Consider the following 17130-nt stretch of genomic DNA (forward strand, 5'->3'; position numbering starts at 1 on the left):
CCATGTGTTCTGTGAACTGCGTTTCGAGTTCCACGTTATCCAACTGGCCAAATTTCCCACTATCCCATGCCTCCTTACTTTCTGCAACAGCCTACCACGGGGAACCTTATCAAATGCCTTACTAAAATCCATGTACACTACATCCACTGCTTTACCTTCATCCACCTGTTTGGTCACTTCCTCAAAGAATTCAGTAAGGCTTGTGAGGTAAGACCAACCCCTCACAAATTTTTGCTGACTATCAAGCAGTGTCTTTCCAGATGCTCAGAAATCCTATCCCTCAGTACCCTTTCCATTACTTTACCTACCATTGAAGTAAGACTAACTGGCCTGTAATTCCCAGGGTTATCCCTATTCCCTTTTTTGAACAGGGGCATGACATTCACCACACTCCAATCCCCTGGTACCACCCCTGTTGACAGTGAGGACAAAAAGATCATTGCCAACGGCTGTGCAATTTCATTTCTTGCTTCCCATAGAATCCTTGGATATATCCCGTCAGGCCCAGGGGACATGTCTATCCTCAAGTTTTTCAAAATGCCCAACACATCTTCCTTCCTAACAAGTATCTCCTCGAGCTTACCAGTATGTTTCACACTGTCCTCTTCAACAATATGGGCCCCCTCATTCATAAATACTGAAGAAAAATATTCGGTCAAGACTTCTCCTATCTCTTCAGACTCAATACACAATCTCCCGCTACTGTCCTTGATCGGACGTACCCTCGCTCTAGTCATTCACATATTTCTCACAGATGTGTAAAAGGCCTTGGGACTTTCCTTGATCCTACCTGCCAAATATATTTTGTGCCCTCTCTTAGCTCTCCTAATCTTTTTCTTCCATTTCCTCCTGGCTATCTTGTATCCCTCCAGGTCCCTGTCTGTGACCTTGTTTCCACAGCCTTACATAAGTATCCTTCTTCCTCTTAACAAGACATTCAACCTCTCTTGTCAACCATGGTTCCCTCACTTGACCATTTATTCCCTGCCTGACAGGGACATACATATCAAGGACACGTAGTATCTGTTCCTTGAACAGGTTCCACATTTCAATTGTGTCCTTCCCTGACTGACTATGTTCCCAATTTATGCACTTCAGTTCTTCCCTGACAGCATTGTATTTACCCTTCCCCCAATTGTAAACCTTGCCCTGTTGCATGCACTATCCCTCTCCATTACTAAAGTGAAAGTCACAGAATTGTGGTCACTATCTCCAAAATGCTCGCCCACTAACAAATCTATCACTTGCCCTGGTTCATTACCAAGTACCAAATTCAATATAGCCTCCCCTCTGGTCGGACAATCTACATACTGTGTTAGAAAAGCTTCCTGAACACACTGCACAAACACCACCCCATCCAAACTATTTGATCTAAAGAGTTTCCACTCAATATTTGGGAAGTTGAAGTCACCCATGACTACTACCCTGTGACTTCCTGCACTTTTCCAAAATCTGTTCCCCAATCTGTTCCTCCACATCTCTGCTGCTATTGGGGGGCCTATAGAAAACTCCCAACAAGGTGACTGCTCCTTTCCTATTTCTGACTTCAACCCATACTACCTCAGGAGGCAGATCCTCCTCGAACTGCCTTTCTGCAGCTGTTATACTATCTCTGATTAATAATTCCACCCCGCACCTCTTTTACCACCCTCCCTAATCTTATTGAAACATCTATAACCAGGAACCTCCAACAACCATTTCCGCCACTCTTCTATCCAAGTTTCCGTGATTGCCACCACATCGTCGTCCCAAGTACCGATCCATGCCTTAAGTTCACCCTCCTTATTGCTGATGCTTCTTGTGTTGAAGTAAACACACTTCAACCCATCTCCTTGCCTGCAAGTACTCTCCTTTGTCAGTGTTAACTTCCCCACTGCCTCACTACATGCTTTTGCGTCCTGAACACCAGCTACCTTAGTTGCTGGACTACAAATCCGGTTCCCATTCCCCTGCCAAATTAGTTTAAATTGTGCACAGTTTGGTCTCCATATCTGAGGAAAGATGTAGTGGCATTGGAGGCAGTTCGTAGGAAGTTCACTGGATTGATTCCAGAGATGAGAGGTTTGTCGTATGAAGAGAGATTGGACAATTTAGGCCTGTACTCTCCAGAGTTTAGAAGAATAAGGGGTGATCAAATTGAGGTATACAAGATGATAAAAGGTATGGATAAAGTAGACGTTGAGCGGATGCTTCCTCTTGTGGAGCATTCTAGAATGAGAGATCATGGGTGCGATTCTCCACCCCCCACGCCAGGTGGGAGAATAGCGGGAGGGCCTCCCGACACTTTTCACGCCCTCCCGTTATTCTCCCCCCCCCCCCCCACGCCCGCCCCACGCCACGAATCGCCGCTCGCCGTGAAAAACGGCGAGCGGCGATTCTCCGAGGCCGATGGGCCGAGTGGCCGGGCCTTCACGCCCGTTTCAACACGACAGCAAACACACCTGCTCGCTGCCGTCGTGAAACGGGCGCCAGATGCCCAAGAGGGGCATAGGCCCACGATCGGTGTCCGTAATGGACGCACTATTTTCCCTCCACCGCCCCGTAAGATCAAGCCGCCACGTCTTGCGGGGCGGCTGAGCGAAAAGCCGCCAACCGCACATGCGCGGGTTGGCGTTGTCCAACCTGCGCATGCGCGGCTGACGTCAACGTGCGCGTCAGCCAGCGTGACGCTTGGCGTACGGCGTTGACGACCATCGTCAAGGCCGCGCCGGCGTGACGCCCGGGGACCCGCTCCTAGCCCCGCCCGGGGGGGGAGAATCGGGTCCCGGAAGTGGGCACGGAGGCTGCCGTGGGTAATGGCCTGTCCCACGGCAGCCTTTACGATTCTCCGCATTTGCGGAGAATCTCGCCCCATAGTCTTCGGATAAGTTAGCAAATTTAAAATGGAGTTGAGGAGAAACCACTTCTCTCAAAGGGTTCTGAATCTGTGGAATTCGCTACCCCAGAGTGCGGTGGATGCTGGGACAGTGAGTAATTTTGAAGGGTTATGGAGAATGGGCAAGATGGTGGAGTTAAGGCCAGGATGTGATCAGCCATGATCGAATGGGGAAGCAGACTCGATGGGCCAAATGGCCTAATTCTGCTCCTATATTTTATGAACTTATGAAAGGTCCACTAACAAGATGATTTAATGTTTGCTTCTTTCAAAACAGAAGTTAACATGTGCACGGTGTTTGTAAAGGAACTGGAGTAGGTCACTCAGTTCCTTGAGCCTGTTTCATCATTCTATTTGATCATAGTTGAGCTGGCTTCAATTCTTGATATCTGTACCTAATTAAAACTAAAGCTGTCAATCTTAACATTGACATTTTCATTTGACTGCGCACCTGGAGGAGCGAGAGTTACAGATGTCCCCCACCCTTTGTCTGAAACATTGCTACCTGATTCCACTTCTGAATTGGCAAGCTATAATTTGAAGATTCTGTCTCAAACGCCGCTATTCGAAAACAGGCGTTGTCTGAAAACTGAACTTTTATTTTTAAGGAGGCCATGCAAGAACATGGGCACAAGAGCATAATTCACAGTTTAATAATTTAAGCGCTCAGCCCACAAATGGTTTGTATTGTTTTGCTAGTTTTAGTTAATTAGTTAACCACATTAGAAGCAACATTCAATTGTGTGCTCTGGCCAGTCATCAAATGAAGACATGTGGCTTTGCACACCAGTTGTTTCCTGTGCTTTGAGTGGTTGGAATGATCCTTGACCTGTATCTGCCACATATTGGGCCAACTTGCCATGAACATGAACAAAGACTCCACCCTGCCACAGTCAAACCACCGACAAACAGCGGCAGCAGTGTGTACCATCTATAAGATGCACTGCAGGAACTCACCAAGGCTCCTTAGACAGCACCTTCTATCTAAACCCAAGACCACTACCATCCAGAAGGACAAGAGCAGCAGATACCTTGGAACCCTACCACCTTGAGATTCTTCTCCAAGTCGCTCACCACCCCGACTTGGAAATGTTTTGCTGTTCCTTCACTATTGCTGGGTTAAAATCCGAGAACTCCATCCCTAACAATGCTGTGAATTTACCGACACTGCATGGCTAACATCATTTCAATTACCCAGCTCACCCCACCTCAAGGGCAATCAGCGATGGGCAATTAAAAACAGCCTCATTCTGCTAATGTTCTCATTCAGATATTTTGTGTATTAAAACAGACTGAGACAGTTTTGACTGTGGTGATAGATATTTACAACGTGCTAAATAGTGATATGTACAAAGTGATAGTGTAACCACAGTGAACCCATTACTGATTGAGGTGAGACGGTGCCCTGAACTCATGAACGCTGCTATGAAGTGCCGGACATATTGCTTCTGAGGTGGTGGAGGCAGGCTACTCACATCTCCATGAGGAGTATGGTAGCCAGCCTCGACATGCAGGGACTAGTTTGGAACCTCCATCAGACTGTGGCCTCTGCATTTCTGCATGGGTAGCCTTTCCCATTGGCGCCGATGGCACAGATGAGGGCTGCAGTGGGAGGACTGTGGTGTTGGAAGAAGATGAAGGCTGAGATATTCCTGGTATATTCACCCTCCACAGCCTAAGTTGACTACAAGTGAGGTTGGTGGGGTTGGCTGCTGGGGCACCAATGTGACCATCCTGTTTGGCTCCTCCTGTTGTTCATACGTATGTCAGTGTTCATATTCTGAGTTGCTGCTCCAGGCTTTTAAGTGAGCCTTGTATACTTTGAAGGCAGCGATACAGCTCTTGCATCCACTCCGAGTGATGCTGCATGTGTCTCTCTCTGAGATTGGCCACTCTCTCATGCTTGGAAGTGCATGTTCTCGAACCCCTGAGACAAAGTAGAGCTCATCATAGTGATGGACTCCTCAACTTGTATGTATGAGCTCACATTGCCTCTGGGAACTCTGACAGATGTCTACATATCTGCTGTTGATGGTCTAAATATTGTGCCCCCAAAAGTGATTCCTTAGACTCCACCTTCCTGTCCACTTGTGACTTTCCTCTCTCCACCAAGGAGACTGCACAGATGTGATGCTACCTCCTCAGACATCTCTTTGTACTTGTGATGCCTGAGGAATGAGATGGTCCCAGGGGAACTATATGAAACACAGTAGGATTGGAAAGTCCTTCTCATTGTGAATGAAGGCAAGCTTTGATGCAGGCCATTGCCTTTCACCATGCTCGCACAGTCCATATCATGCAGTGCCATACCATGCTTGCACTCCCTCACATGCCAATGTCTCCTTGTGCTCAATAAATGAACAGCATCCCCTCCACCACTACCACCCTGTTCCAAAGTGCCTTTATCACCACCTTACCACTGCCAGAGGTGATTCTTCATCCCTGAAAGCCAGCCAGGAAAGCACCATGGTTACCTCATTGTCATCTCCTTAACATTCTTTACCACCCATAGCCTCACAATCCACCCCGCCAGTACGGACCATTTCCCTGGCATTCTGGGCCGCCTTCATCTTCAAATACAACATAAAGTGATATTAGCCTAATTTATAGTGCTGTCAGGGAGAAATGTCATGAATACATTGGTGCATCACATTGTTCATTGACATCTCTACCATGTGTTCCTAAAGGAATGGCTCAGACATACAAACCGCTAGCCGGGCAGCACGGTCCTGCAGCAGCAGGATACAAACTGGACAGCACCGTAGCACAAGCGGATAGCACTGTGACTTCACAGTTTCAGGGTCCCAGGTTCGAATTCCTACTGGGTCATTCTCCCCGGTCTGAGTGGAAATTCCCCGAGAGGTCCGGTTTCCTCCCACAGTCCAAAGATGTGCAGGCTAGGTGAATTGACCATGAGAAATTGCCCTTAGTGACCAAAAAGGTTAGGAGGGATTATTGGGTTACGGGGATAGGGTGGAAGTGAGAACTTAAGTGGGTCGGTGCAGACTCGATGGGCTGAATGGCCTCCTTCTGCACTGTATGTTCTAGGCTAATAGCTCTCACACTTTAAATGCAGTTTTCAAATGTGAACCACCACTTGGACCTCTGTGTGCTTGTTCCAAATAGCTCACCTTGTAGGAACGCAGAAGGTCATGGCCCTCTCTCTACACTGTATCCAGGATCTTCCATATTCACCTGTTGAGCTCATGCAAGTTGCCGTATCATGCCACACCTTCCTTGTGGCTGTAGACAGGTTACAGTGGCCAATTGTGTACAAGATTTCTTGCCGTCTCTGTGCCTCCTTCACCAGTGCCAGAGGGTCCTGTTTACTGAAGCACGTTACAGCACCTCCTCCTCCTCATTCTCCTCAGTGAGACACTCTGGCACAAAAAATTTTAAATAAATTGGCTGGTGAGGCATCGCGCTTTGAATAGTCTCCCACATATTCATGCACATGCATACACTAAGTATGTTTTTTCGCTCTTTAGTGACTACGGTAATTGGGTAGATGGGAAGAAACTGGGTCTGTATGAATACATTATAGTCTGGATTTGTTGCTGTCATTCCCAGAGGGCATGATGTGCTCTTGAACCTATGGATTACTCCCTCTGAATCACGCAGTTGTGCCATGACAATGTGCAGCTATGAGGGACCTGGTCAAGGGTCAATTGAATTAGTACACCTGAGAGATAGGCGGCAGTAAGCTAGGTGTAGCTTATGTAGCTTAAAAAGATTGTGGCAAGAATGGTGTGTATCAGACATCCCCTGAGACATAATAGTTACCTTTATCAATACCGAATATTGTAAGCAGCTAATAGTACCACGAATCTGCCTGTGATCTGTGGCTATATCTTATGATTTTTTTCTCTCCTTAAAGTGGTTGAATGTACTGCTTCATTACAATGTGAATAAGCAGTATCACTGACTTATTCCGATGAAAAGTCCATGTAAGGTCATCTGTTTCAGTGTCATCAACCGGTTGGACAACAATTACAATTTGCTCTCCGCTGACTGCTCAATGACCTTTTATCCAAACCGCAGCTACCATTGACTTCCTGCCTCACAACTAGAGCCCCTTACCAGCCTGGCCCACCTTTTGTTCTTGATTGAGATACGTAATCCACGCTAGGCCCACCGCCTCTTTATTACTTCTATAGTTGATGGGCCTGACTCCTTTTAGTCTCCATCCGCTGAACCAAAAGAAAACCACCTGTGGCAGTTTGCCATGAATCAGGTCTGTGGTGTCGGGACTTTCCCTGACACGAGAGCACAAATTCAGGCTCAGTATGTTCTTGGATTTACTCACATTAGAATGAGAAAGTTCTCACCTTTTAATAATCTTTATTGTCGGGAGTAGGCTTATATTAACACTGCAATTAAGTTACTGTGTAAAACTCCTAGTCGCTACTTTCGGGTACACGGCGGGAGAATTCAGAATGTTCAGTTCATCTAACAGCACGTCTTTCGGGACTTGTGGGAGGAAACTGGAGCACCCGGAGGAAACCCATGCAGACACGGGGAGAACGTGCAGAATCCACATGGACAGTAACCCAAGCCGGCAATCAAATTGGTGCTGTGAAGCAACAGTACTAACCACTGTGCAACCATGGCGCCCACTGGAGTCTAGTGCCAATATTTCTTGTATGTTACACATTGTTCCATATGTTTCTTTGTCAGGTTTCTTGGTAAGATTTTAGTGTAGCACAGCGTCTGGAGGAGCAAGACAATCCATATAGCGGTAAACTGCGCAGATGCGGCTGGCAAAAGTTACTGTCTATATAAACTTGAAAATAACGGTGAGCGCTGATTGCCTCACTACTATTTCTACCGCAAAATCAAGGTCAGTGTTCATTTCCAAAACACAGGAAATTAACAAGAAAAAAAATAACTTTTTCCTTTTCTTTGTGTTTTAACGGCTATTCATACGATGCATTACCAAATTAATTCTTTATATTAAATTTTAATAACGGCAGTCAGATTTTCCCTCTAAACAGATGTGAGCAGAGGTGGAGGAGCTATTTTATTGTTCGTAACCAGCTCTAAGCTGTCAATCAGTGAACATTGCTTTGCAGTGAAATGGTGACTGATTGACAGAGCTTTAAAGAATAGAAATGAGACAGCAATTGAATGAACTGATTGCTGCTGTCTGAAAATGCTAAAAGCCAGACATTTTATACATCAGAGCTTCAGTGCTTCATGAAAGCATCATTTTACATGAACAGCATTTTAACTATTCACTCACAAGGTCTTTCTGGACAACCTGGAAAAACTTGCTGAAATAAATGTTTGATGTGCTTATCCGTGTTAGTGAAACTTCAAAAACGCAAACCGTTTATTTATTTAAAAACAATGGTTGCATGATAGAAATCGTAGAAAGTTACCGCATGGAAGGGGCTATAATTCCACTTTCCATCTCTTAGCCCACATCCTTGTACGTGACGGCAGTTCAAGTGCACGTACATTTCAGGTGATTTCTCAACGTTATGAAGGTTTCTGCCTTGGCCACCTTTTCAGGCAGTGGGCTTCCGGTACCCACCACCCTCCAGATGAAAAGAACATAGAACATACAGTGCAGAAGGAGGCCATTCGGTCCATCGAGTCTGCACCGAGCCAGTTAAGCCCTCACTTCTACCCTGTATAAGTAACCCAATAACCCCTCCTAACCTTTTTTTTTGGTCACTAAGGGCAATTTATCATGGCCAATCCACCTAACCTGCACATCTTTGGACTATGGGAGGAAACCGGAGGAAACCCATGCAGACACGGGGAGAACATGCAGACTCCGCACAGACAGTGACCCAGCAGGGAATCGAACCTGGGACTCTGGTGCTGTGAAGCCACAGTGCTAATCACTTGTGCTACCGTGATTTCTGGTCAAATCCACAGGAAACCTCCGACTTTAGATCTGTGTCTCCCGGTTATGGACCCCTTTGGCAAGGGGAACAATGGCGTTCCTATCCACTCTGTTTAGATCCCTCATACTTATACTTCAATTGGGGGCACAATTCAGTCACCGCATTGCTCTCAGCGCGGAGCTGGGCGCAATGTGTGAATCCCGCGAAAGCCCAATATCGGGCTCTGCACCAGGTGCTAGGCCGCTCGCGAGTCACCCGACTCATTTCACCCACCATGGTCTGGATCACCCCTCGCTGGGCGTGATCCAATCGGTTCATTTAAATACCCTGACGTCGCTTTCACCTGGCACTGGGGAGTCAACAGCGAGACCTCGACCGGGCCCCATTTGGCACTGGTTTCCACACAAATATGGACCAGGTGTGACGGCACTTCAGGGGTCTTGCAGGCCATAAGAGATCCCGGGGTGGTTTGGGACAGGCTAGGTTCTTTGAACTGCCAGCCTGGTACCCTGCCAGGGTACTAGGTGCCGAGCTGCCAGACATTGAGCCCGAGGGGCTTTGCCCATGAGGGGGGGGGGACAGTGAGGGGGATTTCAGGGGCCACTAGAATGTTGGGGGAGTGAAGGGGGCTGTCCAGAAAGCGGGGAGAAGGTGGGGGGGGGGGGGGGTAGCCTGAAAGGGAGGCTGTAGAGATTGGTGCAGCCGGTCATAATGGCGCCCTGATTAGCAAGGAGCCATTACTGCTGGTGAGCTCAGCCACCGAGAAACACCCTGCCAAACATGGCCAAAAGTGGACTTTGCTGAATCACGCCCTGGGTCTCTCCTCTGCTTCCTCTGTTCAAAAGAAAATAAATGTAGCCCCTTCAAACTTCCCTGATAACTAAAAATTCTCCAACCCATGTAACATCCTCTTACATCTCCTCTCTTCTCCAGTGAAACCACATATTTCCTATATTTGGGTGACCAGAACTGTACTTCAGCTGTGGCCTATTGTACATTTTTACAATCCCTGTCGAGACCGCTGATTTTCAAAGAGAGATGAATTTCCCAAACAATCAATGGGAATTAATTGTTGAGTAAGATTTCATTTTTGTAGACTTTTACTGTAAAAACAACCTAAATCAACAAAGATCAAACATTTATTAACATGCAACTAATGCACAAAACTAAAGAAAAAGGGGAAATTTTCTTTTATTAACAAACACAACCAATATATGTCTTACTAAACTCTTTTATATAACTTACGCTTTTGTCCAATATGTAGCATTACATGAACAGTCTGACAGTGATTCCCAACTCACCTGCAGAGATTTGCTTCTCCCCACTACGTCAGGTCAAAACTTCCTGTTCCCTTAGACTTTTCACCAGCAAGCCCCATCTGTCCTATTCCATTTCCTTTGAACAGAAACCAAATTCTCAGGAACATCTTGCTTGGTTGTTAACACAAAAGTAATTCCCGCTGCTCTTCCACAGCAGTAGCCCCTTTGTTTTTGCATCTTAAACAGTAACTGTCAGTTCTCTGTGAGATACTGTGAAAAGGTGTCAAAAATGCCACCCCATTTCAATGACTTTCTGTCTGAGTTCCTCTCCCCATGACAGCTGGATCACATAGGCATTCCTCTGAGCTGAGGTATTTATTCGGGATTCTGTTTTTGCTTTCAGTTAACTGTATATTTCAATATGTAACTGTCTTGTAAAGTTCAAGGATTCATGCTAACAGTGCATTTCCAATGGTTTGGCGAATAAAAACAGATATCGAATATATCTCTGGACTACCTCATCTACCCATCCAGCCACCTTCAGAGATGTGTGGAAAAGCATTTCAAGATCCCTCTGTTCCTCCATGGGTCTCAATATCCTACCATTTATTGTGTACTCCTTTGCCTTCCCAAATGCATTACCTTACACTTTTCCAGGTTGAAATCCCTTTGCCATGTTTCGCCAACCTGCTTGTTCCATTGATATCTTCCTGCAGTCTACAACTTTCTTCTTCATTATCAACTACATGCCCAATTTTTTCAACATCCACAAACTTCTCACTATCTCACTTCTCACTGTAGAATCCCATATCACTATCCCAAAGAAGCCGTCACTGTCACCAGTGTCTGAATTTTCTGAACAGTGTGAAGATGATGCTTTGAACATCTTAATTGCAAAAAGGAAAATTATTCTCGACAAATAATTTGAGAATGATAAAATGCAAGTGAGAATTAATTTAAAATGGCCAGCACTACTGTGTTCATACACTTGCTGTTGACAGTAAGGCTGACAGATGTTGTGTTGATCTTATTCTGATACTTTGACAAGCCTGCAATTCTTATTCATTTAACTTATGTCAACTGTTGTTGTAAAACTGGTAGTAACATTGAGGGTACAGATTATCACAATGTCAAAATTTGTTTAGAATTCCTTAAAATGTATATATCACCTTTTCATATGATCCATTACCAAATCTATGTCTGTTTTATTTTGATTGCAGTCAGTAAAACCATCAGGCTGGAGGTGGGAACCGTCTCAGAATATAGGACGATTCAAAATGTAATTGGCTACCTGAAAGGATCTATCAACCCAGGTAACTTATTCATTGCTGGAGGCCAACTTGTGGGGTTTTTTTGTATAATATAGACAGTAATTTAACATAATTAGTAATTCTGCGACTGTGACAGATATTCTGCAATGTTAAATGTTTTCTTTTACTGATGAAGTTCCCTACTTATTATCATTGTGTGGGACTGTTTTTACTGACCTCTGTCAGTTGTGCTTCCTGTGTAAAATACACTTTGCATGTAATTTACAGTTCAATGACAGATCACAGATTGTGGAGAAATTTGGTTGCAGAAAAGCCTATAAAAAATCAGATACGCACAATGTCGTCTTTCGGATGTGTGACAGTAATTGGTGCTGTGCGTTACAGTTTCCCTGTTCACATGAAATCATTTCTTTGCAAGTACAAAATGACTTTTCACTACATTTCATTTTTGCTGTAGCATGTTTCACTGAGTGCAGTACTTAGACCAAATGTGATTAACCAAGAGAAAGTGTACCAAGTGAGGTTTTGAGAAATGGTGTGCTCTGCCATGACAATTAAATTAAAATTGAACCTGTCAGGCAGTTGAAATGCTTTGTCCACTCCAATTTTTTCCACAAATAACCAGCTCTTTAAGAAAGTCGCATGTATATTACTTCATTACCTCTGGAACTGATGCCCCTTTCTCCCCTTATTTTGGTGAGCGAGCGGTCAATCTATGGAACAAGCTCCTCAGGGAGATGGTGGATGCAGTTAGTATTGATTCATTTAAATGCAAATGAGGTGGATTTCTTTCAGAAAATAACCTTTTGGAATACAGTATATGAGTAATTTGAGCCATGACATGTGATAAGTGCTGCATTCCTGAAAGGAGCAGGTAGCTTCCGACCTATGGTTCCCAAAGCTCTCCACCACTTGGGTTTTCCTTACATTACATCGTGCTCTATTGTAAGTTGACAGATGGAGATTGATTGCTATGATTACTCAACAACTCCATTATTATATTATGTGAGCACAAGGTTGGTAGAAGGCAAGATAGTTGAACCTGAGTCTTTATTTGTCCAGCAGTTCCTCTAAATAAATGCTGTATCTATGTTCCAATTATTAATTTACTTATTCATTGGGCAGCATGGTGGCACAGCGGTTAGAACTGCTGCCTCACAGTGCCAGGACCCAGGTTCAATTCCGGCCTTGGGGGCTGCCTGTGTGGAGTTTGTATGCTCTCCCCATGTCTGCGTGGGTTTCCTCTGGGTGTTCCGGTTTCCTTTCACAGTCCAAAGATGTGCATGTTAGGTGAATTTGCCATGCTTAATTGCCCCTGAGTGTCCAAGGATGAGCAGGTTAGGATAAAGGGATAAGGTAGGTTGGACAGGGGAGTGGATATGGTAGGGTGGTCTTTTGGAGGGTGGGTGCAGACTCAATGGGCTAAATGGTCTCCTCCTGCACTGTAGTGATTCTGTGGATTCTTTGGATGTGATTACCCATCCTAATAGCCAGCTTGAACTGCTGCAGCCCACGTTGCTTAGGTGTGATGTGTTTTCTTTTTTTAAAATAAATTTAGAGTATCCAATTCATTTTTCCAATTAAGGGGCAATTTAGTGTGGCCAATCCACCTAGCTTGCACATTTTTGGGTTGTGGGGGCGAAACCCACGCAAACACGGGGAGAATGTGCAAACTCCACACGGACAGTGACCCAGAGTCGGGATCGAACCTGGGACCTCAGCGGCGTGAGGCCGCAGTGCTAACTCACTGCGCCACCATGCTGCCCCTATGTGTTTTCTTAAATGTTTCCAATTAAGGGGCAATTTAGCGTGGCCAATCCACCTACCCTGCACATCTTTGGGTTGTGGGGGTGACACTCACACAGAAATGGGGAGAATGTGACAACTCTACATGGACAGTGACCCGGAGCCAGGATCGAACCCGGGTACTTGGTGCCGTGAGGCAGCAGTGCAAACCACTGTGCCACATCACTGTGCCACCATGATGTTTAAGGGAAATCCAGGATTTTGAGCAAGTGACAGTGAAGGACTGGCAATAACTTTCCAAGTCAGGATGGTGTGTTGCTTGGAAAGATGTTCTCATTACCTACTGCCCTTGTCCTTCCAGATGGCAGAGATTGCAGATTTGGAGGGAACTGTCGAAGGAGCCTTGGTGAATTATTGTCGTGCATCTTGTAGATGGTGCACATTGTTGCCACAATGCATTGATTGTGGAAGATATGAATTTTTAAGGTAGCGCATAGGTGACATTTAGGCTGCTTACATTATACTGAATGATGTTGAGCTTCATGAGTGTGTTGGAGCTGCACTCATGCAGACTAGTAGAGAAAAATTCCATCACACTCCTTGTCGTTGGTGGACAAGCTTTGGGGAGTCAGGAGCGGAGTTACTCCCTGCAGATTTCCCAACTTCAGACCTGGTCTTGTAGCCACAGTATTTAGATGAATAATCAAATCATGTTTCTGGTCAGTTGTAACCTATTGATTACCTATAACCTGTTGAATATTGATGATGGGAGATTTAGTGATGTAATATCCTTGAATGTTCACACAAAGATTTTTATATTTTGTTATGTTGGAGATGGTCATAGCCTGACACCTGTGCTGTTTACATGTTACATGGTGTCCATGCCCAGGTGTCTGGTCTTCCTGACTTCACCATCCCCCAAAGAGGCTTGGAGATTGAATAAACCCCTCTTCTTCCATGGGCATGAGGATGGTGAGCAGTGATGCCCAGCTTGGGCCCTTTGGTATTGCGAGCTCTTCTCCTGCAGGAACAAAGATGGAGAAAATTAATTGCCCAATAATATCAGGTACTTTGCCGAAGAAAATGGCGGCCCAGCTGTCATTTTGTCTGCTTCTATTTTGGGATCAGGTGATGTCGTCAGGGGACGCTGGGCCTTCAGGGAGTCTGCAGTTGCATATCAGGAGTGTTGGCAGCTGTTTAGAAACGGCAGCAGCACACCCATTGGTGTCACCTGATGCTGTGGCTGCCGCTTCAATGCCCACCCCAATCCACAGAATATTCCTGGGGAATAGGTCATCCTATTCAGATGAAAGACTGTCAACCTGAAACTTTAGCACTCTTTCTCGCCCCCAATGCGGGCTGGCTCGCTGAGAATTTTCAGACTTTATTGTTTTTAATTTCAGAGTTCCAATATCTGCAGTACCTGTATTTGCTTTCGCCTTGGTTTAACAATGTTCAAACGATGGCATCTCGGGGACAGGACAGCACTCCTTCAGTACTGGGCTGGAATGTCATCCCACATTTTATGCTCCAGTCTCCCAAGTCGGGCCTGAACCCATAACCTGTTGCTATTGAGCTACAAATGATAGTGCACCCAATGTTAATTTTGGTTGACAATCCTACCAGCTTCATTGCAATAACCATGATCGTGAAGGGCAAAGAAAGTCTAGAGGCAGTTATCACTACTAAATTGTCTTGAGTTAAGAAAATGAATAAAAACGTTTGTAGCTTATTTTAAAGAACCTTCATCTTTGCTCCCCAGAGGAATTCCTCCACTTTCCATTTTCTTTTGTTATGTTGCTAAGGGAGAAATGTATCCCAGAATGGCTTCAGTAATTTCTTCAGATAGACGTTTGAACAGACTGTTCCCCCCACTTAATTTTCCTTCCTTTTTAAAGATCATGTTCATGGCAGTGATAAACAACAGGACGCTGATTGAACTGAACCTGCATAATGTACTTAGGTGCCAGAGTATAGCGTTTCTACAGCATGAAAATTCATGTCGTAAATCAAGGATGTATTTCAAAAGATAAAGATACATAAATCCAGGACAAACCACTTTTTTGTTCAAACAATTTTGCTAAAACTTTTCTTCTAACTCTTCAACCTCAGTGTTTCAGATTGGTATCTTAATGTTTCCATCAGAAGTGTGCAGCAATGAAGCAAATCCTAATGTAATTATATCAAGCAACAAAAGCTTTTTCTACTTTCATAGTTTAATCTGAATGAACATTCGGTTCACTAAATGGGCTAAACTTTTTGCACACAAGCGCTGATTGCAGATAACCAGATGTTTTGCTTGTGGGCTGATAATTTAATTGAAAGAAAATATGCTTCACAGGTGCTTTCACATAATTCAACTAGCTGATTTGGAACACATGATCTGATGGGTTCCTATTTCTTCACTATTCTCAAATTCTATCAGCATTGTCCAGATAAGGGTAATTCACCGAACAGCACATTGGCTTATTTCTAGATGCAGCTGTATTTCTAGCTGGATTAGATTGGCTTGCATATGAACAAAATGAAGTACTTCAAAAAGGAATTGGGTATCCCTGCCCTCGAAGCTTTTTTGTTTGTTCTTCTGAGGTTTTAGTCCATGTTTCTGTGAATATCACACTAAAACGTTGCACTTACAATGTGAACTGTCCATCTGATTGTGTCAGTCAAGCTTTAAAATAATGTCTGAAGCTTTACAGTCAGAGCTACATTTTGAATAGGATTGTTGAAGCCTACGAATAATTCAAAGGGTTCTTCTTTCCCTGACACATGTCATTGTGGAACTGTGTACCTCTGACTCATGTAGTCAAAAGATGTGCACACTCATTACTAATTCAGATTTGCACGTAAACTTGAAGGAAATTTAAATGTCACCCAAGCAGATAAGAAAAATATTCTTGAAAATATTCAAAAATAAAACTTGCAGAAAAAATTGTTTGCTGTTCACTGCCTTTTGATTTGTTAAATTTGTTTGCCGTTCCTAACTCCCATTGAAGAATTAGAAAAACGTTATGTTTAGTTATTTGGTTTATGACAGGAATAATGTCTGAGCTACATGAAAGATAGGATTAAAATTTAGGAAAACTAAATTTAGGAGTATAAAACTGAAAAATTAGTTTCAATAACAAGTTCAACACATTGAAACCACTAAATCACAGCTTGTTGGCTAAATTCTACAAGATTTAATTTGAGTATTCCTGAGAAAAGAAACATCCTATCAAACCTTTTCATTTTGTACTCATCATAGCAACAGAGTTGCATGAATGCCTTCACCTCCAAACTTCTCTCAAGTGTGTGCGTGGGTTTCCTCCGGGTGCTCCGGTTTCCTCCCACAGTCCAAAGATGTGCAGGTTAGGTGGATTGGCCATGCTAAATTGTCCGTAGTGTCCTAAAATGTAAGGTTAAGGGGGGGTTGTTGGGTTACGGGTATAGGGTGGATACGTGGGTTTGAGTAGGGTGATCATTGCTCGGCACAACATCGAGGGCCGAAGGGCCTGTTCTGTGCTGTACTGTTCTATATGACAGCTCAGAATATGGAACAACAATTTATACCACATGAGAGGAGAGTGCTGGTTGGTTTGACAAGTGGATTCTGATTGGTAGAGTCATTGCCATGGAGAATGCAGCAGAGAACAGGTAACCGCAAAGCTTTTGTTGAAATTCAAAACAAATAGGCTGACTCTGATTGGTCAAGGCATTGCCATGGGAAATGAACTAAGAATGGCTATCTACCAAGCTTTTGTTTAGTTGGAAATGGCAGAACGCATGGACATTTTCCTTCAGTCTGCAAAGTGTAGATATGTGTGGCTTTTAGCATACACAAGTGAGCAACGCCGCAAGTGTGATAATATTAAATTGATTTTCAGTGTAATTCTTGGAACATCAGGGTTGTTTAGCGAGTGTTGAACTTAACTGTTGCATGCTGTTACTATGTTACTAACCTAGTTAGGCACGCTATTTGGTTACGTCTCCTTTGGGCAGGATTCTGATTTTAACAGCTGGCGGGACTTGGGTATATCCCGCAACATGTAAAGGCTGCTGGGAAGCCCCCAGCAGACCTCTCCCGGGCCTACTGGCCGTGTTACACTCTCACTTAAGTGCAATGCAGCTGGTAGATCACACCC

At 44.4% G+C, this 17130-nt stretch overlaps 1 protein-coding gene across 7 annotated transcripts in view; it reads left to right on the forward strand.

Moving 5' to 3' along the window:
• Positions 1-17130, forward strand: part of LOC119975416 (inactive N-acetylated-alpha-linked acidic dipeptidase-like protein 2) — a 1151524-nt gene that overhangs the window by 804213 nt on the left and 330181 nt on the right. For all 7 annotated transcript variants that reach the window (XM_038815043.1, XM_038815042.1, XM_038815041.1 and 4 more), the window contains one exon: positions 11210-11302. In XM_038815043.1, the coding sequence (XP_038670971.1) occupies positions 11210-11302 (93 nt within the window). The remainder of the gene's footprint in view (positions 1-11209; positions 11303-17130) is intronic.

This window comes from Scyliorhinus canicula, chromosome 13 (genome assembly GCF_902713615.1).
Source record: "Scyliorhinus canicula chromosome 13, sScyCan1.1, whole genome shotgun sequence".
Lineage (NCBI taxonomy): Eukaryota > Metazoa > Chordata > Chondrichthyes > Carcharhiniformes > Scyliorhinidae > Scyliorhinus > Scyliorhinus canicula.